The sequence below is a fragment of the Selaginella moellendorffii genome, unplaced genomic scaffold, assembly GCF_000143415.4.
Source record: "Selaginella moellendorffii unplaced genomic scaffold, v1.0 SELMOscaffold_0, whole genome shotgun sequence".
Taxonomy (NCBI): domain Eukaryota; kingdom Viridiplantae; phylum Streptophyta; class Lycopodiopsida; order Selaginellales; family Selaginellaceae; genus Selaginella; species Selaginella moellendorffii.
Window position 1 is genome coordinate 3,115,381 of NW_003314261.1, and position 24,208 is coordinate 3,139,588.

General features: G+C 48.5%; 6 protein-coding genes across 7 annotated transcripts; 4 read left to right on the forward strand and 2 right to left on the reverse strand.

Annotated features, from left to right (window-relative positions):
• Positions 1-4,912: 4,912 nt before the first annotated feature.
• LOC9641948 (pentatricopeptide repeat-containing protein At1g63400) lies at positions 4,913-7,102 on the reverse strand. Its single transcript, XM_002960912.2, has one exon. It carries the CDS (start codon positions 7,046-7,048, stop codon positions 5,246-5,248), a length of 1,803 nt encoding a protein of 600 aa, XP_002960958.2. The 5' UTR covers positions 7,049-7,102; the 3' UTR covers positions 4,913-5,245.
• A 10-nt stretch (positions 7,103-7,112) lies between these two features.
• On the forward strand, positions 7,113-11,907 carry LOC9641949 (sodium/hydrogen exchanger 8). 2 transcript variants are annotated; one of them, XM_024685685.1, is made up of 23 exons: positions 7,113-7,357; positions 7,441-7,491; positions 7,548-7,639; positions 7,701-7,778; positions 7,843-8,000; positions 8,065-8,166; positions 8,226-8,343; positions 8,410-8,462; positions 8,522-8,587; positions 8,655-8,699; positions 8,745-8,794; positions 8,847-9,031; positions 9,084-9,128; positions 9,186-9,293; positions 9,350-9,587; positions 9,643-9,954; positions 10,014-10,111; positions 10,163-10,294; positions 10,347-10,565; positions 10,618-10,821; positions 10,869-11,103; positions 11,158-11,438; positions 11,495-11,907. In XM_024685685.1, exons 1-23 carry the CDS (start codon positions 7,144-7,146, stop codon positions 11,789-11,791), a joined length of 3,381 nt encoding a protein of 1,126 aa, XP_024541453.1. In that variant the 5' UTR covers positions 7,113-7,143; the 3' UTR covers positions 11,792-11,907. The 2 variants fall into 2 exon arrangements, with proteins under 2 accessions (XP_024541453.1, XP_024541389.1); XM_024685621.1 differs by having other exon boundaries at positions 10,014-10,294.
• Positions 11,800-14,629, forward strand: LOC9641449 (ATP-dependent RNA helicase RhlE). The gene is made up of 13 exons (XM_002960257.2): positions 11,800-12,254; positions 12,328-12,420; positions 12,480-12,644; positions 12,700-12,795; positions 12,844-12,918; positions 12,976-13,137; positions 13,190-13,369; positions 13,426-13,521; positions 13,573-13,704; positions 13,767-13,841; positions 13,896-13,985; positions 14,042-14,116; positions 14,167-14,629. Exons 1-13 carry the CDS (start codon positions 11,946-11,948, stop codon positions 14,344-14,346), a joined length of 1,728 nt encoding a protein of 575 aa, XP_002960303.1. The 5' UTR covers positions 11,800-11,945; the 3' UTR covers positions 14,347-14,629.
• Positions 14,630-14,638: 9 nt separating this feature from the next.
• On the forward strand, positions 14,639-16,669 carry LOC9655806. Its single transcript, XM_024685898.1, has 2 exons — positions 14,639-14,755; positions 14,821-16,669. The coding sequence occupies exon 2, from the start codon at positions 14,833-14,835 to the stop codon at positions 15,799-15,801; it is 969 nt and encodes a 322-aa protein (XP_024541666.1). The 5' UTR covers positions 14,639-14,755; positions 14,821-14,832; the 3' UTR covers positions 15,802-16,669.
• Positions 16,670-19,500: 2,831 nt separating this feature from the next.
• Positions 19,501-21,200, forward strand: LOC9655807 (probable 1-acyl-sn-glycerol-3-phosphate acyltransferase 5). The gene is made up of 3 exons (XM_002960259.2): positions 19,501-20,396; positions 20,465-20,595; positions 20,659-21,200. Exons 1-3 carry the CDS (start codon positions 19,681-19,683, stop codon positions 21,051-21,053), a joined length of 1,242 nt encoding a protein of 413 aa, XP_002960305.1. The 5' UTR covers positions 19,501-19,680; the 3' UTR covers positions 21,054-21,200.
• LOC9655808 (protein GLE1) lies at positions 21,050-23,917 on the reverse strand. The gene is made up of 12 exons (XM_024673706.1): positions 23,473-23,917; positions 23,220-23,399; positions 23,049-23,157; positions 22,856-23,004; positions 22,635-22,797; positions 22,316-22,582; positions 22,185-22,255; positions 22,044-22,122; positions 21,898-21,984; positions 21,758-21,841; positions 21,456-21,704; positions 21,050-21,401 (listed from the first exon to the last, which is right to left on the reverse strand). Exons 1-12 carry the CDS (start codon positions 23,889-23,891, stop codon positions 21,165-21,167), a joined length of 2,094 nt encoding a protein of 697 aa, XP_024529474.1. The 5' UTR covers positions 23,892-23,917; the 3' UTR covers positions 21,050-21,164.
• Positions 23,918-24,208: the final 291 nt, after the last annotated feature.

Sequence of the window (24,208 nt, forward strand, 5' to 3'; positions counted from 1 at the left end):
GAGGATGTAAAGGCAGACAAATATTCGGAAGGTGATGGATTATTGGGCTTACAATTTGAAAAAGAAGACTGGTTTTATCAAGTTGAAGAATCAAGGAGCAACCTACTACATGAACTCACTAATTCACATACTTTAGGTAGCTTTTGTCTCTTATCACTAAACAAATGAAACACACTATTCATTCAATGAGAAGATTGACAATTCTAAGCATTGAGTAGTTTTTTTGCAGATCTGAGGTGTACCATGCCACTTATCCCCAAAGCAACCAAGATTTTAAAACTAGTTTGATAATGTTGTTAGGAAATTCATCTTAAGGGATATTGGTTATGCTTATAAAGTGTCCAAGTTTGTCTCTAGAGCAACTTGGCCACAGCTGGACAAGCACAAAAGTGCATGCTTAGATGCCATGCTTGCAAGATAATATCCCTCTAATCTAGATGAGACAGTGTTCCTAAAGCTAGCACTCATATTGGAATTAAAAGGCTCATCCTCCTCCTCCTCATCATTGGCTTCCTAGCCAGTAAATGCCATGCTCAAGATTAAGACCATGAAAGCAAAGAGACAAACACACATTACTGTATATATAGCTATATATGATTGGGTATATATACATGTACATAACTTAGCTATGATCTTTACTATCTGACAGATACCTTGTCAAACTCCACAACTGGCCACCAGCACATTCAATGTGATCCAGATTCTGAAGTTCCACTCTTGGAATACTCTCCTTGTGGCAAGTGCCTGAACTGGGCATTTGTCACACTTTTAGGCTACTTTTCACACAATGCCCACCGCGACATTGTCTCGTGGAACACTATGCTGGCTGCGCTTGACTCATGCTGGGACCTCTGCATCATTGAAATTCTCTTTCAAAGAATGCCATGCAGGGACGAGCATATTGCAAGCAAATGCTTGTCAAGAGCATCCTGTGGCCGTACTTGAAATATTTGCTGCAATGCCCCAGTGCAATGTGATCAGCAGGACAGTTTAAATAAATGCATGTGCACGAGTGGCAGTTCACTTGTACTGTGGTCCTTACCAGGGTTCTGTTGTAGGGGCATGGCAGAAGTACATGCTGGTTTCTTACCTAAATGCTGTCCATGTTGCCCTCAAAAGCAGCAGTCACAAATTGGTAAAAAAGGACAGATTTACCTTAATCACTTAGGAGGGACTTTGGGAGCTGCACCAGGCATCATTTACAAGCAATACAATGCTTTGAAGGGATGCAGGAAAGAGATGTTGTGTCCTGGACTGTGCTGCTCCTATTCCTGGTAGACGTCAGTTCAATCCAACCTCTTCTCTTTGACGCACTGTGATTGCAGTATATTCTCTAAACGGACAGCTCAGCAGGAATTTGAGTCTATGCTCGACTGAGATAGTTTTTTGGAATCTGGTTATGCAGGCGAGTTCTCTGGTGGGTGATCTTGAGAGGCGAGGCTGCACATGGAAAAGATGCCTCCAAGAGATTCCGTCTAGTACTCTTCAAGAATATCCCTCGGCACGATGCTGTATCGTGGAATCTTATCTCCCAGGAAGGGTATCTAGGTGATACGTTGCCTCGGGGAACGATCCAAATCACAATCCGGCATTGCAAGCAAGCAAAAAGTGTTTTTGACTCGATGCCCTTTGTCAACCTGCTGTCGAGAACATGACTGCTACGGACGTGGACGTCTCTTGCCGAGGCATATGCGTGACGGCTGGGAGCGACATTTGACGCCGTCCTTGTCGGCTACACCCACGAGGACGGGAGACAGTGCTTCCTGTCGCTGCGCTCCAGCTTTGGGATATCTCTGACACACGAGCACTACTGGTGTGTGGTGGATTGCTGAGAAATGGTAGCTCGACAAATGCTCGAGCTCGATGAAGCCACTGCTTACTTGCTGCTTGCGAACACCGAAATTTTGTTCTAGCCGAATGTTTGGCTCGAAGTGAAAGTGCCTCCATTCTCTCTGCTGCTTCTCCCGTTTCGTTGCTCGGCAGGGCTAAGATTGTCGCTTCCGGCATCTCTGCACAAGAAAGCGTTTCAAATTCTGTAAGATTGAAAAAGCTTTACCCTCCAGTAGAACAGGAGTTACATCGAGCTCATGCCACCAGAAACGCCCACCTTCTTCTTCCGGGAGCAGCCTCGCGGCCACGTAAAAATTCCAGGCTCTGCTTCAGAATGCGTCCTCTTCAACGTAGCCGCCAGTGGCTTGTGTACAAGTCCTAGACCCAGGAAATAAAAATGCCCAAGTTATATAAAAGATCGGACAGCCCTTAAGCTTTTTAATTTAGCTCAGCAGCAAAAACCCTAAACCTCTTTTTCCCAGCTGCAGCAAAGGTAGACATTCTTAGTGGAGAAGTGAACGGCGTCAAGTGGGTGAGGGCCCAAAGGAATCACCTGAAAACTGCAAGGTTTTGGCAACACCATCGAATAGTTTCCCTAATCGCTGGCTAGCAGCAGGAAGTGTTGCAGCTAGATTGCCAAGGAGGGCCGACTACGGTCCTTCACCTGCATGAAGCCTGGTGGAGGGAACATAGAGGTTTATCACCATATGATCCTCAGATTGCCAGAGGCCCTTCCTTTTATGGAAGAGAAAATCGATGTCATGGGGAACGAGCTCGCGACATCTTTTGGAAAGTATGGCTTTTGTGAGAGCCATACGGACGGCTTTCTCCAAGTAATGCTAACATACTAAGCCAAAACCTTTTGCCGATAGATGAACCTTATATTGATGGGGAGCGGCCCATTGAAGTATTCAAATCTAAGGTAATCCAACTGTTTTGGCTGGTCCTTTCTTGATTGTTCCCGTTGTACTAGTTCCGGTTGTGGCTGGCGAACTACACAACTACGATGGTATCTATACGACTTCTTGCTGCGGGTGAAGGCAACTTTGTTGTTGTTGTAGATGAAGGAAAGGTACGTGATTCTCGGCTCGATCTCCATATTGAGTTACAGAGCAAGATTCTAAACCCGCTGGAAGTACATATGGTATCTGACTTCAGTTCATTGATCTTTTTGTTGATATTCTCCTTGCGCTGCAGCACATATTGGACAAAAAGCAGTTTCTCGTTTTGGCTCATCGTGGCAAGGCTGTCGAAAATGTAATGGCACTTCCTTCGTGCGAGATTGCTCGGCAGTTGGTAGCTGCTCCTGAAGGTGACACTAGCTCGCTAGTAGCAATAGTTCTTGAGCCTCAGAGGTACGATGCGGTGAATGGTTGCTTTTGTGTTGATCTTTCAATTAGTTCGAGTACAGACCGCTCTCGAAGACGCCGGCATAGCCGGAGCCGAAGTCTCAGTCGGGACCGTTCTCGAAGACGCCGACATTGCCGGAGCCGTAGTCGCAGTTGGGACCGTTCTCGAAGACGCCAACATAGCCGTAGTCGCAGTCCTCGATGATTTGCAGAGTTGGATGCACAGCTCGTGAGCTGAGATGCTATGTAAGGAGGCTGTATCCGAGCGTCGCGGCCCTTTTAATCTGAGCCATGGGGCATAACAACTCCTGAATCCATTGCGCGCAATCACGGAAGCTCTAATTTCAAACAAGCCTACTTCCAATCACTTCAGACATATTACTTAGTTATATTATGAATGGTTGGCTTACTCCTGGCTAGTGCTCCTACTCGATCAGAAGCGTCGATGTAAAGATAAGAGTTTTCTGGTTTGATCTGGCTCCATCAAACCCGTTGCTTGTCCCAGGATGCTAGAAAAGAACCATATGGAGAAATACCAAGGATCTGGCGTCATCTCACTAGTTCTAAACCCTCCAACTAGAATTTGGATAGCCAAACCCTTCCTACCAAGTTATCCAAGTCTCCTACTTCGTATCGCCACCCTGGGTAGACTTTATTGTGCGTACCTTGCCCACACAATTCTCCCGAAGCCCACAGCAACTTAGAAACACCGATGTAGGTTGCTGTGCGGTGTCTCGCTAGGAACATATGTAATCTCAGCTCTGTATGGAGTTTGGTTGCATAAAAGTACTTCCTTTTCCTCAGTTGAGGAATTAAAGTATCATCACGTTGCAAAGAAGGTACCCATCATACACTTGTCCTTTGCAGGATTCTTAGCGTCTATGTGAAGGGAAGCTACGGTTTTGTGGAATTTGCACGACCGCAGGAAGTTGCATTCGAGATTCGGGATCTGGATGGGTTGCTGGTTCAAGTCATAGTTGAGTATGTTCGATCTTCCCTCCCTGTCTTCTTGACACAGGTCTCGTTCTCATTCCCGTTCCCGACACAGGTCGGAGAGAATACCGTTCTCCTGTCAAGCCTGAGCCTTTTGGCACTTTTGTGTTCTCCTTTGCGGGTTGATTGTGTTGCAGCCAGTGTTGCGTACATGTCCGATCAGAAACTCCTTATTCTTTCCAAAACTCTAGCTTGGACAAATGATGTGAAACAATACGCTGAGAAACTTCTACGACTTCTATTCTCGAAAACGGAAGAAAAAATGGTCGAAGAGCTTGAACGAGATCACTCATTCCCACTTGGAGATTGTACAAAAGCTTACCACACTGCAGACGGTGCCATTCATCATGAGAACCGGATATATCTATAAGGCTGTGAATATCAAGCTCCACTGCAGGGAGGTCTTCCAAGGTCTGACAGGAAGGCCAACATTTTTATCTGAGGGATGTTGATGAGTCTTGCATGCTCGATCAACCAGATCTCTTAGAACACTACTTCAAGTTGATAGCTGAACTGAACGTTGGAAAGTATGGCTTTTGTGAGAAAGCCATACGGACGGCTTAGCTTTTATTCTCGATCTCATCGAGTGTTGTCAAGCTAATGAAGAACGTTTCAGGAAAAGAACTACAACAAGGCAACAGGCTTCTTGCTGCGGGTGGAGGGGACTTTGCTGTTTTTGTTGTAGATGAACAAAAGGTATGTGATTCTTGAACTGACCTCCATATTGAGTTACAGAGCAAGACTTTAAACCCGCGGGAAGCCCTGGCCGGGACTGTGTTCATGGTATGTGACTTCTCAGTTCATTGCTATTTTTGTTGATATTCGCAGCACGTATTGGATCATGCTGTCAAACACTTCCTTCGCGCGAGATTGCTCGGCAGCGAGTAGCTGCTCCCGAAGGTGACACTAGCTCGCTAGTGGCAGTAGTTCTTGAGCCTCAGAGGTGTGTGAGCGCACAGGGTGTTTCTTGGCATCTATAGCGTGTCCGGGAGATCCTGAGAAACCACGCATGGATACTCTAAAAACCTTAGAATTTACAATCCAAAAAACTTGGGCTCTTCTGTTAACGCCATTCACCACTTGAACTTTGTTGCCGCCTTGAACCTCAAGGCTTCCCGAGTGTAGCCCTGGGACATGGCCAAGTTAAGAAAGCTATACGCCGCGTCCGCTTGCCCGACCATGAAGAGCCCCGCCACCAGCGTGCTCCAAGTCGCAACGTCGGGCTGCCGGCCCCTGCTAACCATGGTGTGGAGGAGCTCGCCAATGGCCTCCACCTTCCCCTTCCTACAGTGGTGGCCGACGAGCGTGTTGTAAGTGACGATGTTTGGAGGGAGTCCACTCTGATCCATGTACCTCACCATCTTCTCTGCCATGTCCAGCCTATCCGCCTTGCAAAACCCGTCCACCAGAACGTTGTAAGCCACCATGTCCGGCTCTATTCCCTGCTCGAGCATCCGCCTAAACTCCCGGTACGCTCGCATTCCCTCTTTCCAGTCGCCCAGCCCCTTGAAGAACGCGGTGTAAGTCACAACGTTTGGAGGGACGCCTCTCCTGGCCATCTTCTGTAGCAGCCTTGCCGCACGGTCAAAGCCTCTCCTCCTCCCGAGTTCCCTGAAAATGGGAGTGTAAAGAATCACTGCCTCGGGACAGGCCGGATAGTTGCGTACCACACTCAAGGCCGGGCGGAGCTTCCGCAGGATGCACAGCTTGGAGACGAGGACGGTGTGAGTGACGAGGTCCGGAGCGCATCCCTGCTTTGCCATGCCTTGGAACAGCACGAAGGCTTCCTTGATCCGATCCGTCGTGCAAAGGCCCTCGATGAGTGCCGTGAAAGTGATCTTGTCCGGCTGGAAGCCATTCTCCACCATGACCGTCAGGAGGTCCTTCGCTTCGTGGAGCCTCTGCTTGACGCAAAGCCCGTGGATCAGAGTGTTGTAAGTCACTCTGTCCGGCTTACAGCCCGCTAGCTTCATCTCCTCGAAGAGCTGATACGCTTGATCCACCTTCCTGTTCTTGCACAGCCCGTTGATGATCGAGCAGTACGAGTAGACGGTCGGCGAGCACTTCCTCGACGCCATCAGCTGGAGGAGGCCGTAGGCCGTCTCAAACTGGCACATCTTGCAGAAGACGTCGATGAGAGTGGTGTAAGTCACATCGCTTGGGGTGATACCAGCGCCCTCCATGCTTCCAAACAACGAGCACGCTTGAGCCACTCTGCCGTTCTTGCAGAGCCCACCGAGCAGCGTGTTGTAGGTGACCACATCCGGCTCGGGCATTGTCTCGAAGAACTCGATCGCTCGAGAGATCCTCCGTGCCTTGCAGAGTGTGTCTATCACCACGTTGTACGTGAAAACATCCGGGACCAGCTTCTCCCTGGCCATCTCGGCTATGGTGCTACACGCCTTGTCAATCTTCCCCGTCCTACACAGGGCTTTCACCAGGTAGCAGTAGCTGAGAGCGTTGGGCTTGCAGTCCTGCGAGAAGATCCTCCTAAAGACCACCACAATCTGCTCGCTCCGGCGAGCTCTCTCCAGCAAATCGAGCAGCGCATTGCAAGTGACTTGCGTGTGGAGGAAGCCCTGCTGTGCGCCAGCCCAGTCGAAGAAGATCACCCACGCATCGGAGTCCCTGAGGCTGCGAATCACCTTGAGGAAGAGGAAGAGCGTGAGGCGTCCGCCGATGTGCGTCAGCACCTCCCCGTGCTGGCTGCTGCGCAATGCGGCGGCGATGGCGTCGAGATTGGGCAGAGTCTTGGAAATCCGGGGCGGCGATGGAGTGGAGAACCTAGCAGCGGAGGAGGATAAGAACCTGAGAATCGCCGCATCGAGAGTGGCAGCCGAGGTCCGTCGAGCCAGCGCCGCCAGGGAGAGCGCCATTCCAGCGCCTTGGTCGTCATCGCCGCCGTCGCCATAGCCGGCAAGAGCGCATTAATCAAAAATATTTTAGGGTTCTTGCTAGCTAGAGTTTGGAGATGGCAGCGATCACCAGGGGATCGCGATTGAACGTCGCAGCATTGGACGCCGAAAATCCGCCCTCTGCGATCGAGAAATGGGGGCCGGAGACGGCGATTCTCTTCGTCGTCGTGTCGCTGGCGATTGGGACGGTGTCGAGGCAACTCTTGCACAAGACCAAGGTTCCCTACACTGTGGCGCTGCTGGTGATTGGAATGGGGCTGGGCGCTCTAGGTAATCAATCGATCACCTTCTTCTTCTTCTTTGTCTTCTTTCTCTTCACAATCTATCGCTTATTGCTATGGTTTTCCACCTAGAATATGGAACTCAACGGGGCCTGGGATCTCTCGGCCATAGCATTCGCTTGTGTAAGCTCCTCCATTGTCTCTTTTTTTCTTTGTATGGTTTTCAATCTCTTTCGCAGGGTCGAACATTCATCCCAATCTCATTCTCTACGTGTTCTTGCCGGCTCTTCTTTTCGAGAGCTCGTTTTCCATGGAAGTCCATCAAATCAAGGTAGGAGAGAAGCCATCTTTCTCGTGAACTGGATCAAACTTTGCTCTTTGCGTGGAGATAGAGGTGCTTGGTACAGATGGGACTCCTCGCGGGCCCTGGAGTGGTCATTTCAACATTTTGTCTGGGGCTTTTCAGCCACGTAAGACCTCTTCCTCACGTTTTTTAAGAGTTTACTATCGTTTCACAGTGTTGTGGTTGTGTAGTTTATTCTTCCTTATGGATGGAGCTGGAGTGTGTCCTTATTACTGGGAGGGCTTCTCAGTGCCACGGATCCTGTAGCGGTTGTCTCTCTTCTCAGAGATGTGAAGGCAAGCAAAAAACTGAGCACGATAATTGAGGGGGAAGCATTGATGAACGATGGGTTTGTACCTTCAGCTTTTCTCATCAGCTGCTCATGTGTTTTCGTGAATTTTGTTGGGAAGCAGAACAGCAATGGTGGTGTTTGAGCTTTTCCATCAAATGGTGCTCGGGAAACATTTCTCTGCTGGCGACATTTGCAAATTCTTGTCTCAAGTTGCATTGGGATCGTAAGTGCGAAGAGATGAATTGTTTTGTGTTTTCTCTTACTTGTTTCTCGTTGCTGCAGCGTGGCGCTGGGCATGACTTTTGGAATGCTGTCGATCTTTTGGCTCGGGATCATGTTTAACGATACCGTTATAGAAATCACGCTGACTTTCACAGCAAGTTATTGTGCGTTCTTCATAGTATGTTTTTTGATTGTTTGCATCTTCGCTGCTGCAATGTACTTAGTCCGTTTTATGTGGAAATAGGCTCAGCATGTTGCTGGTGTTTCTGGAGTGCTGGCAGTCATGACGGTTGGCATGTAAGTGAGATCTTCGAACATTGTTTTCTTCTAACTATTTATGCGATCCAACTTATCAGGTTATTTGCAGCGTTTGGGAGGGCCGCTTTCAAAGGTGAAAGCCAACAGAGTATGCATTGCTTTTGGTATTGGAACTAAAACCATATTAAATTAAAACAATGAAGGCTTCTTATTCCACAATTAATTTTACAGGACCATCATTACATACTTTGCAAATACCGTTATTTTCATCCTAAGGTATGTAGTGCTCGGTAGAGTTGATCTCAGTTCTTTGTTAATCAGTGGCGTAGTCATTGCGGAAAGTTTCCTGCGAAGTCAATCACAAATTGAAGGTGCTTGGCATGTAGGGTCAACTCTTTGCATCTTCTTCACAGCGTTCGACAGGTCGCGACTGGGCATATTTGCTGTGTTTGTACTTCTTTCTACAGCTATCACGGGCATTGGTAGTGATTGCACTGTATCCCGGCTTGAGTTATTACGGATATGGATTAAGTTTCAAGGAGGCTCTTATACTAGTCTGGTCTGGTCTTCGAGGTGCTGTAGCACTTGCTCTGTCACTTTCTGTAAAGGTAATTTACTGTAAGATCTGAGCTTTCTGAATCAAAGCTCTTTTTATTCCAGGAAAGTGAAAATGATGAGAGTGTCGCAGGAAGAATACAAGCAAAGGTTAGATATCATTGTAAGCTGTGTAAGCCGTCCATCTGATTGTGCTTCGTCCGCTAGTTTGTCTTCTTTACAGGGGGCGTGGTTTTCCTAACGCTCATTGTGAACGGTACGTCAACACAGTTTCTTTTGAAGTTTCTCCACATGGAGAAAACCTCGGAGACGAAGGTGTGTACAGTTTTTGCAGCACAGTGCATCGTATGCTGACGTGTGTTTCTTCGCAGAGGCTTGTGTTGGAGCACGTAAACTACGAAATGAATAGCAAGACAGCTGAAGCATTCGAAGAGCTTGGAGAAGACGAAGAACTTGGTCCCGCTGATTGGCCGACCGTGCGCAAATATATAAGCTGCTTGAATCGACTTCCAGAAGACGAAGCGCGTATCCATCCCCATGATGCCTCGACTAGCGAGGGTGACACGCGTAAGACACAGCTGCAAGACCTCCGTCTCCGCTTCCTAAATGGTGACCAAGCGACTCTTTCTTCTGGCCATTGAAGCCGCGGTTTCGTGCTTTGCAGGAGTACAAGCGGCTTACTGGGTGATGCTTGAAGAAGGAAGAATCACACAGACGGCTGCCCTGCTGTTAATGCAGTCCGTGGACGAGGCTCTGGATAGAGTCGCCAAGCAGGATGTTCTTTCGGACTGGAGCGGTGTGCATCCCCACGTTCACTGCCCCAGCTACTTGAAGCATCTACAAATAGGAAATTTGTTTTTGCCGCAGAAGTTGTTAACTTACCTGGTTGTGGAGCGTCTGGAGCTTAGTTGCTACATTAGTGCTGCGTTTCTTCGTGCTCATCTCCTTGTTCGACGTCATCTACGAGCTTTCATAGGTAACTGGTGAATTAGCTGCCTTTGCGTGCTCCTAATGCTAAAAGTTTTTGTTTGGCAGGAGAAACGGAAGTTGGAGAGATTGTGATTAAAGAGAGCGAGGAAGAGACTGTCGAAGCTAAGCAGTTTTTAGAGGGTATACGTCTCACATTTTCACAGGTATCCATTTCTCATTATGGCTTTGTAAGCGTGTCGAACACATGTTTGCAGGTATTGCGTGTTGTGAAAACCAAACAAGTTGTCCATGCAATTTTACTTCGCATCTCGGACTATATTCAAAGTTTGGAAAAATCCGGTCTGCTCGAGGATAGCGAAACAATGCATCTTCATGATGCTGTGCAGGTAAGTGTTTTCATTGTATAAGGTAATAGAGCTGACAGAAGCTCACTTGCAGGCTGATTTGAAAAGGTTACTGAGAAATCCTCCAAGCGTTTCAATGCCGAAGGGAGCAGATCTTTTGCGTACTCAGCCTTTTATAACATCTCTTCCGAGCCAAATTCAAGCCTTGATTTTTAATTCCTCGAAGGAGTTTCTAAAGCTGAGAGGCAGCGTTCTCTATAAAGAAGGCTCTCGTGCGGACGGCCTTTGGCTTATAGCGAATGGTATTGTCAAGGTACGTAAATCCTGGATGATGCTACCATGCTTGAAGTATGTTGAGTTTGCAGTGGAACACTAGTCGCAATTCCAGGCATCTATTGCATCCAACGTTTTCTCATGGCAGTACTTTGGGTCTTTACGAAGTTATCATGGGAAAGTCGTTCCTCTGTGATTTGATCGCAGACTCGGTGGTTCAGTGCTTTTATCTGGAAGCATCTAAAGTAATGTCTATCTTACAAGCCAACACAGAGCTGGAACAGTTTTTTTGGCAGGTAAAGCTAAGAAGACTGAGTTGAATTCTCACCGCATTTAATTGCAGGAAAGCACCCTTCCGGTTTTGAAGATAATTTTACCGGATTTTTTCGAAGCAATGCCTATGCATGAGCTCCGAGTCACTGTCCAGAATTCTAGCATGATATCTTTCATCCGCGGAGAGATTATTGAAGTACCAGTTGGCGAGATAGGCCTTCTTATTGAAGGATTTCTCAAGCAGGACGGGGAAAACGAAATAATCGGAGCCCCGGCTGGAATTGTTTGTCCCAGCCACGAGACAGGTTCCTTCTTTCTAAATTTCTCGCCCTCTAACAATCTAATTTTTCCTGGCACAGAGCGGAAGGTTTCTGGCAACGGTGTCTTTTACGGAAACATATTTCACGTAGAGACGCGCTCTCGTCTGGTTCTCATCAGGCACAACGTCCACACGAGAGTTTCTTCGCAGTCCTTGCTTTCCCGTCGATCCAGTGCAATTGGGCATGGCAGCAGCTTCAGCTTGAGGTACCGAGGAAGGCACGGGTCGGATCAAAGCCGGAACTCGGAGCAGCAGATCCTTGCCCGGATGAGGCAAGGCTCGGCAACAACGAACGAAGCCAACGTTCTTGAAGAAATCAAGGTACGCTTCCTCGTTTTTATGTTCGTCACTCAAGTTCTAGAGATACATACACGCAGATGGAGAGCGCGTGGAAACGAGGAAGCACGGGCCAGATATGGCCACAGCAGCCTCAAGCCGTCCCACCTTTGTTCCCGGGAGGAGTCCGGCGACGCTCGCTCGAGAGGCCGCGGGAACTCCAGCCTCAAGGAAGCCTGCCGCTCATCTCAGCGCCGCCGGTTCCGCCACTCCCGGCCCTGAGAACGCGGCGGAAGCTCCGGAAGAAGCAGCTGTCCAGCGATTCCAGCGACGAGGAGGAGGAGCACATCGTGCAAATCGAGTCGCCCAGCAGCCTCTTCCACAACGCTTTCAAGTGAAACAAGAGTTAGTTTGTACGGGCGGTGGGGCTGGCGACCGTACGCTTCTAGGGCGCGCGGATTTGGGCCACTCGATGCTTTTGCCCTAGGGTTTGAGCTGTTTGTGATCTTTGCCATAGCTGGTTGCGCGAGAGAGAGAGGAGAGAGTGCCGCCATGCCATATATTCCTCCACATCTGAGGTCGGGAGCCTCGTCCAATTCAAGAGCCGCCACGCCCGCGTCGCCATCGCCGTCGCAGCGATCGTCCTCTGGGGATTTTGGGAGCAGGGATCGGGATTATGGGGGCAGCTTTGGGAGCTACAGCAGGAATCGGCCCGACGCGAATGGATTCGCGTCGGGGAATGGCTACGGCCGCGAGAAATGGCCCTTCCCGAGCCGCGATACCCGCGGCTTGCCGCCGCCGGAGGCGGTGTGGTCACGGTGGCAGCCATCGGAGCGCGTGAGGAGAATGCAGAGCGATCAGGTGAGTATCTCTCCCCGGGGTAAAACCCTAAACCCTCGTTTGCTGGATCTCTCCCCTGTCTCTCTGGTGCTAGATCGCGGATGTGAGGGCGCGTCTCAATGTCGATGTGGAAATCACTGACGGCACGCCGGCTGCCCAGGCGCCGGTGGAAACGTTCGAGGACATGGTAAGAGCATACTGCTACTTTTAGTGACTAAGATCTGGCTCTGGCTCTTTCCCTTGCAGTGTTTACATGCGAATATCATGAAAGACATTGCGTTCCACGAGTACACTAATCCAACTCCAATCCAAGCGCAGGCTATGCCTGTGGCTCTTTCTGGAAGAGACTTGCTCGGATGTGCTGAGACTGGAAGTGGCAAAACTGCTGCTTTTGCTATCCCGATGATCCAGGTTTTCTTGCTGTTTTGATACGACTTATTTGCTTACTTCTCGGTGCCCGTTTCAGCATTGTCTAGCTCAACCTCCTATTCGTCATGGTGATGGGCCTTTGGCCTTGGTGCTCGCACCGACTCGTGAGCTTGCCCAACAGATCGAGAAAGAGGTGCGTGTGAAGCAATGAATTATTCTCACTGCCTAATGTATTGTTTAGGTGAGGGCATTCAGCCGATCCACAGATGGCTTCAAGACTGCTATAGTTGTGGGTGGAACTCATATCGGAGAGCAGGTAATACTTTAGTTTCAAGTGAAAGTTTTGTTTATCTTTTCTTTCGCCGTTTCTTAGAGATCCGAGCTGCGATCTGGAGTTCAAGTGGTTGTAGCTACACCTGGCCGTTTTATCGACCATCTTCAGCAAGGAAATAGTTCTTTGTTGAGAGTATCGTATGTTGTACTGGACGAAGCCGACAGAATGCTTGACATGGGTTTTTTACCCCAGATTAAGGAGGTATGCTGCATTTGGTACTTTTTCTTTCATTGCTGAGTGGTCGTCGTTGTAGGTGATGCAAAATCTTCCTAAAAAGCATCAGACGCTCCTTTTCAGTGCTACGATGCCGGAGGAGATTGAAGCTCTTGCTCAGGAGTATCTGACAAAACCTGTTCAGGTTAAAGTTGGGAAAGTGAGCAGTCCAACCTCAAATGTTCTACAGTCTCTCGAGAAAGTTGATGAGAAAGACAAGGTAAAAAATGATCCTATATCACGGACATTATTTTTCTATGATACATGTATACGTAGATTGACTACCTTCTCGCGATGCTTGTGGAGTCGTCAAATCAATCTGAACGAGCAGGGCAGCCTCCGCCTCTTACGATTGTTTTCGTGGAAAGAAAGGTAAGTTCGCAAGATGAAAACGTCGTACGTTCTTAGTCCAGTTTATTACAGGCAAGGTGTGACGATGTTGCGGATGCTCTGTTAGCTCAGGGACTCAAAGCAGCTGCCCTTCACGGTGGAAGAACTCAGGGCGAAAGAGAAGCTGCATTGAGAGATTTTCGAAAGGGTGCAATCAGTATCCTGGTTTGTTTTCTATATCGCATTTTTCGAACGGTCGCCACTTTTGTGTTTTTCTTTCTTGATAGGTCGCAACTGATGTCGCCTCGCGTGGTCTTGATGTTACCGGAGTTGCACATGTTGTGAACTTGGATCTTCCAAAGGTCCGGTGGTAGTGTTACTTGCTTTGTCCTGACTTATTAGTCAAATTGTTCAAGGTTATGGAAGATTACGTCCACCGCATTGGAAGGACAGGGCGAGCTGGTGCAAGCGGTCGAGCGACATCTTTGTACACCGATCGAGATGCTGTATGTCGCTCTAGATTTCCAGTGCGCTTATTAATGTTGTTTTATCATTGTTACAGTTTCTGGTCGCACAGATTCGGAAAGCAATAGCAGAGGCAGAGGCTGGAAATGTTATGGCTTTTGCAACTGGAAAGGTATGTTTTTCTGAAGCTTTCTAAGGCTCGACATTACCATTCATTGATAGGCCGCACGAAGGAAAGAGAGAGAGGAAGCTGCCGCTTTCAAGGAAGGCCGGCTAACAGGGACCTCCGGCGTCGGTACGTTTGGCTCTACCACTGTCCGGGTAGATGACAAGTACAAGCATATGCTGGTAGCTTCGGTTGATCCGAAGAAAGGCGTTGCGGATGATGCCTGGGATGATTAAGAAAAACGAGTAGAACACACAAGTACGTCTCACCACAATTTTGGCGGAACATGTACGATGGGAGGGTGCTCGGATCAGAATTTCTTGACAATAAACTACCCCGTTCGATCAGCAACACAGATTTTGGACAGGCATCGTGGCTGGAAGGAAATCGTGTTTGGGGGTTTGAGGTGATGCGAGACAAATGGTTCCACCAAAATCCAGGGGGAGCTTAGAGTCGTGTGGAAGCATAAAAGGAAATGTGTATACCACCGTAAGCTTTAAGAAGTCACTGGGTCTGGCTTTGGCTTTTCGATTCAGTAAGGTAGCAGGCTTTTCGTTTCAGTAAGGTAGCAGGGTGTCTTCACGAGATCAAAGGTGGCGGTGTGTGACAGCAAAGGCCGGGCTACATCGGACTCGGGACTTGGCTGTAAGTACTTGTCAAGTTTTGTGTTTTCTAGGTACTCACTTCTTCTTGCGTGTGCGTCTTTCAAGGATTGCGGGAGAATGGGAAACTTGACTATGAGGGGCATGATGTCCGAGGAGCTTCCGACTTGGCAGTCCCTGGAGAAGAGTGAGCCTTCTCCACGCAAGTCCTGGTGGGCGGGCAAGTTTCCGAGGAGTCCGAGAACGCCAAAGCCTCCGAAAAGTAGCAAAGTTCCGGGTGCTAGTTCAGCAGTAGATCCAGGGGATAGCAAACTCTTAGAAACCAGCCAACATCCCGGGCCCAGCACTCCTCCAGGATCAATAGGCAAGTCTCCAAAGAAGAGCAAGTCTCCAAAGAAAAAGCAGCAGCAGCCAGCGACCACTGGAAGCCCAAGACATAGCACGCGTGGACACGAGTCTACCCCCAACGGCACGTCGTCTATGTGGTTTACGCTGTCCATCCTGGCGGCACTGCTGCTCCTCTTCATCACGGTCTTCTTCCTGGTCATTATACTGGTGGACGCTCGAGCAAGGCTGCCTTCGATCGCTTTACAGGGTGGCGAGATCCATCAGTTGGATCCGGTTTGTGGAGACTCACTCTCCCAGCTTCTACACATCAGCATGGCCTTCTCCTTGAACGCGAGCAGTGCTTACAGCGTCAACTTCAATTTCCCGCCCGGCAAGCTGTCTGTGGCTTACAAGATGAACTCCACGGTTGCCTACGACATCAGCGACGGCCAGACTCCGAGGTTTAGCGTCGGCGGTGGTAACCAGTACGAGAGGTTCACGGTGGTGTGCAACAGCACAGTGGAGGTGCCCCAGAACGTGGTGAAAGACTTGCAGAACGAGCGCGCGGGGCTGATGACGCAGCGTGTTTATCTCCACGGCATGCTCAGGGCCAAGTACCGCGCGTCACCTTTGCTGTCCAACTTCAAGAGGAGGATCTACTTTTGCCAGAACTTGACCATCGGCTTCACCCCCGGCAGCGGCACTGTGGACTGCCCGAACTTCACGCCATCGCTGGTGAAGCACGGTGATTGCCACAACTAGCCGGAGGAGAGGGTTTGCTTACGCTAGAGCTTTGGGACTTGGAAGTCTTGGAAGTGGGACAAGCATCCAGAGACAGATACCTTCCTTGGAGAGCGAGCTCAAGGGGCTCGATCATACGTAAAGTGGGGGATAAACGGGGACTCAGACTTAGATTTAGCTAGCGCAGGAGGAGGACGAAGAAGGAACGAAGAACTGACAGCCATGATCGTGAAGTCGGCGGTGCTCAAGAAATGCATCAAGGACAGGGACAAGCGACTGCTGGCGGTGTGCCTCATCCTGGGATTCTTGATGCTGGTGATGGTGATCAGCCTCTTCGTCGTCGCCATCTATCTCGATCTTCATCCGAGGCTCCCGATCGTGGTGATGACCAACGCTACTATCGGGAGATTCAGTCTGGGAGACACTGGTGGCGAGCTCACGGTGGAGGCTTTCATGGATTTCACGATGGAATCCAGGAACCGCTATGGCATTCCATTCCGTTACACGGGCGACAGTCTGCTGCTCGAGTATAGGGGCCGAGCTCTGGCGACGGTGGCGACGACGGCCTTCCTCCAGGGTCCCCGGAGCAATCTCACCTTTGCGGCGCTGGTGAGTGACCAGTCGACGGTGGTGCGCGGGGACGATGTTGTGAGGGCGCTGCGCTACGACTTTGGAGTCAACCGCGTGGTCGTGTTGCTGGCCGGCACGCTCAAGGCGCGATTCACGGCGTCAAAGGCGGTGTCTTCCGCGGTTGTGGGTGTCCCCGTGAGCTGCGAGCTCGTGATCCAGCCCGTGAGCTTGTCGGCCAAGTTCAAGTGCAAGGAGTTTGTCTCGTAAGACTGCTATTAAGATCAATAATATTCGTAGAGTTTTATTTTTTTTCTTATTATAACAAGGAAATACAACTGTTTGGAGTAACAAGGATAGTGACACTCTGCAGAAGCTGGATAGTTGTGGTGAGGCTCAAGATGGATCAACTTTGATTAGAGTCCGCATTACCCAGATACTTGCAGATGACGCCAATGATAATTGGGCGAAGGGAAACCAGCGGGGATGTAGATCAAGGATGATAATCACCGGATATCACAAAAGAACTTTGAGGATGAGGTCCTTTAAACTAGCTATAATTCCAAATACTTTGTCAACTAGATTCAATGGGACAATTCCATTTATAGCCTCATAATGCCATGCATTAACATTTAAAACTTTAAACCAATTTATATAACGTAAGGTCTCCACTAACATCATTGTCTAAAGCTGAAACGTGAGCAACACTCGCAACGACGGTTTTGCCATAGCTGCTTGATTTTGGCAAACCACAGCTGCAATGCCCTTAAAAACTATGGCAGCAGCAATGCCCAGGAAGTCTTAGTATTGTTTTAGCTACGTTGGTAAAATTTATAGTGGTTGGGATTAAGCTTTTATCACCTCTTTGTATAATCACAAAATTGAGAAAAACTCCACATTGCTGATTTCTACATTCTAGCGCTCCTGTCGTCACAATCAATCTTACTTACTATCATACCCTATATGGGACAAAGAGCATACATCCATTTTGTTTAAATCAATCACTAACCCAGCTTTCATAGGGGTTGAGTTTGGAATACAATGGAGTGATCCAATGAGAACTAGGAGCCACTAGAACTTAAAGTCTGAACAAGTTACCAAAGAAAACAATAATATAACTATAAAATAACATAACTATCTCAGAAATATAAAATTCAAATAAGCTACTTTTGGAATATTTGGAAAATAAAGAAACAAACTTCATTCTTATAAGCTAAAACTGGGATTTGTCATTATCCTATATAGTTTAGTAAGGAAAATAGTTTATAGCCACATGCCAACACAAAGAAAAGCTGGGAGAAAGAGACTTGGCTTGTGGCAAATTCCCTATACCAGCACAAGCATCAATCATTGATAGTAGTTTGAGCTTGATACCAGTTTGATCTATGAGCCTGGAAACTTTAAGTGCTTCCTTGCAATTGCCATTTTGGACGTAGATGCATTCTAATTTGTAGTGTTTTTTTTAGCTCATGCTCCAAAAGACCTTACAAGCTCATGATGATACAAAGTAAAAGTTTATAAATTATAAATATAAGATTAATTTAAATGAATAAAAATATCTTAGAATATCCAAGAATATTCTAGGTATATTCTAGTCCCTTAGTGAAGTTTCCATTGTTAATATAACAAATAAATTATAAAAATAATATAAATATTAAGTGAACTAAGACATGGCATGTGGATAGATTCCCATTTTAGTATGAGAATCCCACTCTAACAAAAAAGTTTGTTTATTCCTAGTTTCGTTCTATTTATATTTCTATTTTTTTTCACCTAAGATAGAGAAAAAAGAACTAAGTATATTTAACTAAATAAAAATTTTAGATATCCTTCCTTATACTCATCTGGCCAAGTATATATATTAAACCCAATTTATGAACATTTGAACAAAATGTGTTAACAAAAAGAACTATCAATCTTTTAATAAAGAAAGAGTGTCCAAAAGGATTATCCAATAAATATCTTTTAATACTATAACATCAATCCTTTCAAATCAATCCTTTCAATGTCTTACTCACTAAACCTTCAATGCCATATCTAAAAATCTATTATTTTCCTTGGTCTTGCAAAGCATGCCCACTCCACCTTCTGTGAGTGATCATCCCCTAGGAAAATCTTTTTATTTCTTAGAACTGATCTAAATTATCTAAGGTGTGTCATATACTTGTTTGCCCCTGAATCAACCTCTATTCTTGCCTCATCCTGGAAGTTGGTGATTTGCTTCTTGATGCTTATGGCCATGAACAAGCTACTATAGTCATCCCAATCATCCTTATTGCCTTCCTTTGCCATGCTAGCAAAGTTGGCCGACTTTCTCCTACTGCCCACTTTCTGTGCCTTCGGATTTTCTCGCCTCCTTTGCTCTTTTGGCCTCCTTATCTATACAATCTCGCCAGGGCCACATTATTGGCACAAAACAGGCCAGACTCTCTAGCGAAAGTCAGGGCAAGTCACGCACAGCCAAGTGCTTACTCTGTTCAACGAGGCAAGCTGCTCCTCTTCTGCCGCAGCTTCTTGTTTTCTTTCCACAGATACTTCCTCTCCTCCCTTAGATTTGCTTGCCGGATCATCCACAGATCCCATAACCCTAGATCCTTACCAACAAGGCCGTCCAAGAACCGATCGTGCAGTTCGCTGAGTTGGCACGCTTGGGCGTCGACCACGAAAAACTCATTGAAAATGATATCCTGGACACCGCGATCACAGGGAAAACGGAATCAAGACCCAGCTACGTAAGTAATGCAAGCAAGCCCGAGGCAAGGTGCCATGGAAATAGCTTCGCAATGACCAATGCACGCAAGCCGTCACTAGATTGACCGGGATATTCCTGTGGATCTTTGCTAATAAGAGACGACATTTGGTTTAAAATGAGGAGGACGATTAAAGGAGCCCTTTCTTATAATAATTGTGTTTAAAGTGTGCATGTGAGATGTTCTTGACTGCTGGGACTGGTAATGTTTGTGCCCGTTTCTAAATCACTTCCTGTGGAATATTCGTCAATGGTCCAAATTTGCAACCTAACATTTGAAACATTGGCACATTAGCACATGGCATGCCACCTCACACATATAACCTCACACGTATCACCTTTCCAAGTTTGACTGACCTTTGACTGGATGTGGGAATATGCTTTAACGTGTTCGTTTGTCCTTAGGGTTCTTGAGGTCGTAAGAAATGTGGACCCCCGAAGCTTTTTACCCTCGTTCTTTGGGAATGAAGGACGGAGGTCCGGGCGGCGGCAGCGCAAGGCGTGGGAATCGTCCACTCCCCCGATCGGTGAGTCCGGCGCTAGAATTGGCATAGAATTTTCCCGCGCATCACCGCAGCCGGGGAATGAATCGCAATCCGCCGCTTTCGAGCGCCAATGGCGAGCAGGATCGCGCAAGAACGCCGGCGGCGGTGACGAGCGACAATATTTCGGACGAGATCCGCGAGTCTGTCAATGGCGGCGATGGCGGCGGCTACTCGTCCTTCTCTCCCTCGGATCCAAACGAGCTCCTCCTCCGCCAGGGCCCCCGCCACGCGCCGCTCACTCCCCTCCGGATCGTCCGCGGCCTGGCGTGCCTCCTCGTCCTCCTCTCCACCGCCTTCTTCATGCTCATCTTCCTGGCCCCATTCTGCTGCGTCCTCGTCCGGATCTTCAGCCGCCACCACAGCCGCGAGCTCGTCGCCTTCTTCTTCGGCCACTGGCTCGCAATGTGGCCCTTCCTCTTCGAGAACATCAACGAGACGAGGGTGGTCTTCTCGGGCGATCGCGTCCCGGGCGGCGAGAGGGCGATCGTGATTTGCAACCACAGGACGGAGGTGGATTGGATGTACATCTGGAACCTGGCGCTGCGCAAGGGCCGGATTGGGCACGTCAAGTACGTGGTCAAGAACAGCGTCCGCGATCTCCCCGTGTTTGGCTGGGCGCTCTACGTGATGGAGTTTCTCCTCATCGAGAGGAAGTGGGAGGTGGACGAGCCCCTCATGGAGCGCTATCTCTCGAGCTTCAAGGACGCCAGGGATCCTCTCTGGTTGATCCTCTTCCCGGAAGGAACTGACTACACGTAAGTTCTTCTCTCCTGTGTTTTCCTTCTTTGTTTCGAGTAACGTTTTGATCGATCGACACGCGCAGGGAGCAGAAGAAGCTGGCTGGCCAGGAACTCGCCGAGAAGAAAGGCTTGCGCAAGCTCAATCACGTACTCATGCCAAAGACCAAAGGATTCCAATCGTGCATGAAGAACCTTGGCAGCTCTCTCGACGCAGGCAAGCATCATCCATCCAAAAACTTTGGCTTTAAAGTTTAACTTCTTTCTTCTTTTTTTCCAGTCTACGATCTCACGATCGGCTACAAGAACCGCTGCCCTCTCTTCATCGACAACCTGTTTGGAATCGATCCATCCGAAGTCCACATTCACATCCGGCGCATACCCGTGGAGCAAATCCCCTCCGATGGAAACGGGTGCTCGTCGTGGCTGTACAAGGCGTACGAGCGCAAGGACGAGCTCCTCAGCTCCTTCATCAAGAAGGGTTACTTCTCTCCCGGAGGAAGCATCGAGGACAAGCTCCCGACGAGCAAGTCCCTGGCAAACTTCACCGGAGTAGCGGCGTTCACGCTCGTCCTAGGATACCTCGTCGCCTCCTTCCTCTGGATGAAGCTCTACATCGGCCTCAGCTGCCTCTACTTCGCAATCGTGAGCCACTTTGGCTGGAGACCGGCTTGAGGGGAGGTCGTTCTTTCCTTCTTCGCTTAGTTTCCTCGGTTCTCCTTTTTTTCCTACTTCGGTATCCTCGTTTCTCTTTTTTCTCCTCCTCTTTGTAAATGTGTACCTCGTTTAATACCACGACGCCTCCTTGAGAGCGATTGCCGAGACAGTTTGTTGCTGTGTGAGCTCGTCTTTGGGCCTTTTGGTGAACTGTTTCGTTCCCAGGTAAGTCTCGAGCCGGTTAAGCACGGAGCGAGCATCCGGATCGTTGTGCTTCTGGAGCAGTGGAACGAATCTTGTCACGATGGTGTTCATCAGCTTCATGAAAGGCTTTGGATACGACTGGTAGAGCCGGAATCCTGCAGTCTACACCAAAAGAAAGAAATAAAGTAAAGACTTGTGGCACAAAAAGCAGTCAACCTCGAGAAAAGCAAACAAAGCGGACGCGCTGTAGCGATTTGCGGGAAGATGGTTGAGGAGTTGCGCGCACCATTTCCATCCATTTGCAATGCCGTGCCCGTTTGTTCCTCCTGTCTGCGTGATGGCGGCATATAGAGTTACGTACGCAGTCATCCGTGCAACGTAATCATCTGCCGTCTCCAGAGTGCCAGAATCGTCCTCGCGAAATCCCAGCATGTTGTAATAGCTCTTGTCACTCTCGTAATCACCCTGACAATTCTCATCCGTTAGTACCAGGGGAAAAAGAAGCTAGAGAAAGTTACCTTCTTGTACATGAAGTACTTTGGAACAGTCAAAATACACACCACATTCAGATGCGCAAGAACAGCGTCCATGACAACCGGAAGCTACCAAGAAGAAGAAATCAAGTCCAGTTTCGATAACATCGGTATGGATTACTTACCTGACTTGACACGTTAACGACGATTCGAGCGAACACAAAGGCATATGACGGGGCCCTTAAGACCTGCGCCTCACACTGAGACATAAGCTGCCAGCAAAAGATTCGACCGCGTCAGGCTGTGAAACTCGAGATATCATGTGTAAAACCTTCGACGCTAGTGTTGAAACGACAAAAGGCTGGCTTTGAGGATTGTTCGCCAGCTGCAAAAACTCCATTGACACCTTTCTTCAAGAACAAAAACAAAACAAAAAAGCATTACGACGATCAAACTACAGTTGTTTTTGTACCTCACTTGCTCCTCTGTAGCGGCAACTTGATTCCACAGTTTACCTATTTGAAATCCCAAAGCCTTGAGGTTCTGGGGAAAAACATCCATTTGCTCATCATCCAAAAAACAGAAGAGAAAAAGCAACTCTACCTTCCTCAACACAGGATTCGCCTGCAATGACTTTGAAGCTTCATTTAGTTGTTGGAGTATCTTCTTTCTTCCCATCTCATTGTCCGCTGCAGATTTTGAGACTCTTAGTTGAGGCGCTCCTCGCGACGGTTTCGCGCTTTCGTTCTCCTTTCGGTCTGCCTCAGCTTTCTGGGCAGCCTCGGCTTGCCGTTTCTTTTCAGCTTCGGCTGCCACTTGTTCCTCCAGTTTTCTTATTCGCTGTGCTTCAGCCGCCTTAGCTGCTGCAATCTTTAAACCCCTCGTCAGTGTGCGCCTAAAGCTAAAACCCTGAAAAGAATACCTCTGCGTCAGCCTTCGCTTTCTGTTGCCGTTCCATTTCTTCTCGAACGGAGTGTTCTCTTCTCTGTGCCTCCTCGTCTTTTTTAATTTTCCGCTCTTCAACTTGAGAACGTTGTTCATGGTCACGCTGCAATGCTGATAGGTGCTTATCACGCTGCTCGGCACTGCCAAACCGCATTTCAATATCCGTTCAGAAAAATAAACAAGAGAAGGCACACACACATTAAGCGCTGGTACTGCTTATCACTTCGACGAGTCATCTCGCATTTCGCCTCCTCGTCTTTCATAACTTGTGCAATTTTTTCAGCTGACCGTTGTGTCTCCTCCAAAAGAGCGGATTCTAATTGAAACCTCTTTTGTCTCAATTCCTCCTAAGATCACGTTTAACACCAATTAGAGAAGAGTGTAAACCAACCTGGACTCGAAGAATTCTCAATCGCTCAGCTTCAAAAAGAGCTGCTTCTACTTTGCTTGTAGTTAAGAAGATGGCGTCTTCGTCATATGGAGATTTATGCGTTAGAACCCTGTCGAACGCTGTGAATTTTTGCCTTAAACCAAGAGAAGAAAAGTAAATCTCGCAACCAACCTTGAAGAGTTGTGGACAACAGGAGCTTGTCTATCACGTCCCGGATCATTTTGACTGAACACGTCCTCCTCCTCATCATCGTCATCGTCATCCGAGCTCTCAAAGTCTTCATCATCGAGCCGCATGACGAAAGGTTTGCTGATCCTGTTAAAGTCGGCTACTTCTTCGCTCAGCCCCCAGCTACAGACAATGCACACAATCTATGATCACCAACACAACGCTCATTCACGAATACTAAAGACATGATCCATACCGTTGCTGAGGAACGCTTTCACTTTCTCGCAAGTCCCCCTCCTCGCGAAGCCGCGACCCGCTCATCTTCTCCGTCAGTTCCTCCAGCTCGTCCCTGAGATCGCCCAGCGTCCAGTCGGGCTGCGGATCAACCATACCCAGCAGCGCATCCCGGCCTCTCCCGGACGCTGCGAGCTTCGCCACATCCTTCGGCACAAGCCTTGCTAGAGAATGCGGCGACAGCCCCTTGGAAGGAGACTCGTCGGGATCCACATTCTGGGAACAATCGTCGCTGCCAGCGGTCGCAGCTCGCGTACCTCTCTCCTCGGACAGGGCCACATTGGTGAAGAGCGGCGCCAAAACCCTGGGCCGCAATGGCGATTCCGGGCGCATTAGCGATTCCACCATCGCCGCTGGAGATCCAGACTTGCGCCTCCTCATCGGTTCCAGAAGCGGGCTCCCGCTCATTGCTTCCTGCCCTAAAGTAAGAACCCTAAACTCCCAACTTTAAACCCTTAAAAACATTCTTCTGATAGCCCTAATTTCGAACTTTACACCTTTTAAAATTACATTGTTACATTAGCCCTAACCCTAAAAACAGGGTTTCCTTCTGTGGGAGATAATGGTGACAAGTAACATGGATTCTGAGTGTCAAGACAAATGCCAGCCCAAAGTGAAGAATTCCCACGCGCTACCCCCCGTGCTTCTAGCAGCGAGACGATGCCGAGATTATTCCAAAAGATCCTCTGGGTGATCGC

What these genes read in the sequence shown, in the direction of transcription:
- LOC9641948 (XM_002960912.2), bottom strand. Translation starts at nt 7,048, where the DNA reads ATGGCGCTCTCCCTGGCGGCGCTGGCTCGACGGACCTCGGCTGCCACT.
- LOC9641949 (XM_024685621.1), top strand. Translation starts at nt 7,144, where the DNA reads ATGGCAGCGATCACCAGGGGATCGCGATTGAACGTCGCAGCATTGGAC. An exon ending in AATGGGGCTGGGCGCTCTAG is followed by an intron (nt 7,358 to 7,440) that starts GTAATCAATCGA and finishes TTTTCCACCTAG; the next exon opens with AATATGGAACTCAACGGGGC. An exon ending in ACCGTTATTTTCATCCTAAG is followed by an intron (nt 8,700 to 8,744) that starts GTATGTAGTGCT and finishes TTTGTTAATCAG; the next exon opens with TGGCGTAGTCATTGCGGAAA.
- LOC9641449 (XM_002960257.2), top strand. Translation starts at nt 11,946, where the DNA reads ATGCCATATATTCCTCCACATCTGAGGTCGGGAGCCTCGTCCAATTCA. An exon ending in TTGCTATCCCGATGATCCAG is followed by an intron (nt 12,645 to 12,699) that starts GTTTTCTTGCTG and finishes TGCCCGTTTCAG; the next exon opens with CATTGTCTAGCTCAACCTCC. An exon ending in GAACTCATATCGGAGAGCAG is followed by an intron (nt 12,919 to 12,975) that starts GTAATACTTTAG and finishes GCCGTTTCTTAG; the next exon opens with AGATCCGAGCTGCGATCTGG.
- LOC9655806 (XM_024685898.1), top strand. Translation starts at nt 14,833, where the DNA reads ATGGGAAACTTGACTATGAGGGGCATGATGTCCGAGGAGCTTCCGACT.
- LOC9655807 (XM_002960259.2), top strand. Translation starts at nt 19,681, where the DNA reads ATGAATCGCAATCCGCCGCTTTCGAGCGCCAATGGCGAGCAGGATCGC. An exon ending in CCGGAAGGAACTGACTACAC is followed by an intron (nt 20,397 to 20,464) that starts GTAAGTTCTTCT and finishes CGACACGCGCAG; the next exon opens with GGAGCAGAAGAAGCTGGCTG. An exon ending in TGGCAGCTCTCTCGACGCAG is followed by an intron (nt 20,596 to 20,658) that starts GCAAGCATCATC and finishes CTTTTTTTCCAG; the next exon opens with TCTACGATCTCACGATCGGC.
- LOC9655808 (XM_024673706.1), bottom strand. Translation starts at nt 23,891, where the DNA reads ATGAGGAGGCGCAAGTCTGGATCTCCAGCGGCGATGGTGGAATCGCTA. An exon ending in AAGCAGTACCAGCGCTTAAT is followed by an intron (nt 22,798 to 22,855) that starts GTGTGTGTGCCT and finishes GCGGTTTGGCAG; the next exon opens with TGCCGAGCAGCGTGATAAGC. An exon ending in GCTACAGAGGAGCAAGTGAG is followed by an intron (nt 22,123 to 22,184) that starts GTACAAAAACAA and finishes TTGTTCTTGAAG; the next exon opens with AAAGGTGTCAATGGAGTTTT.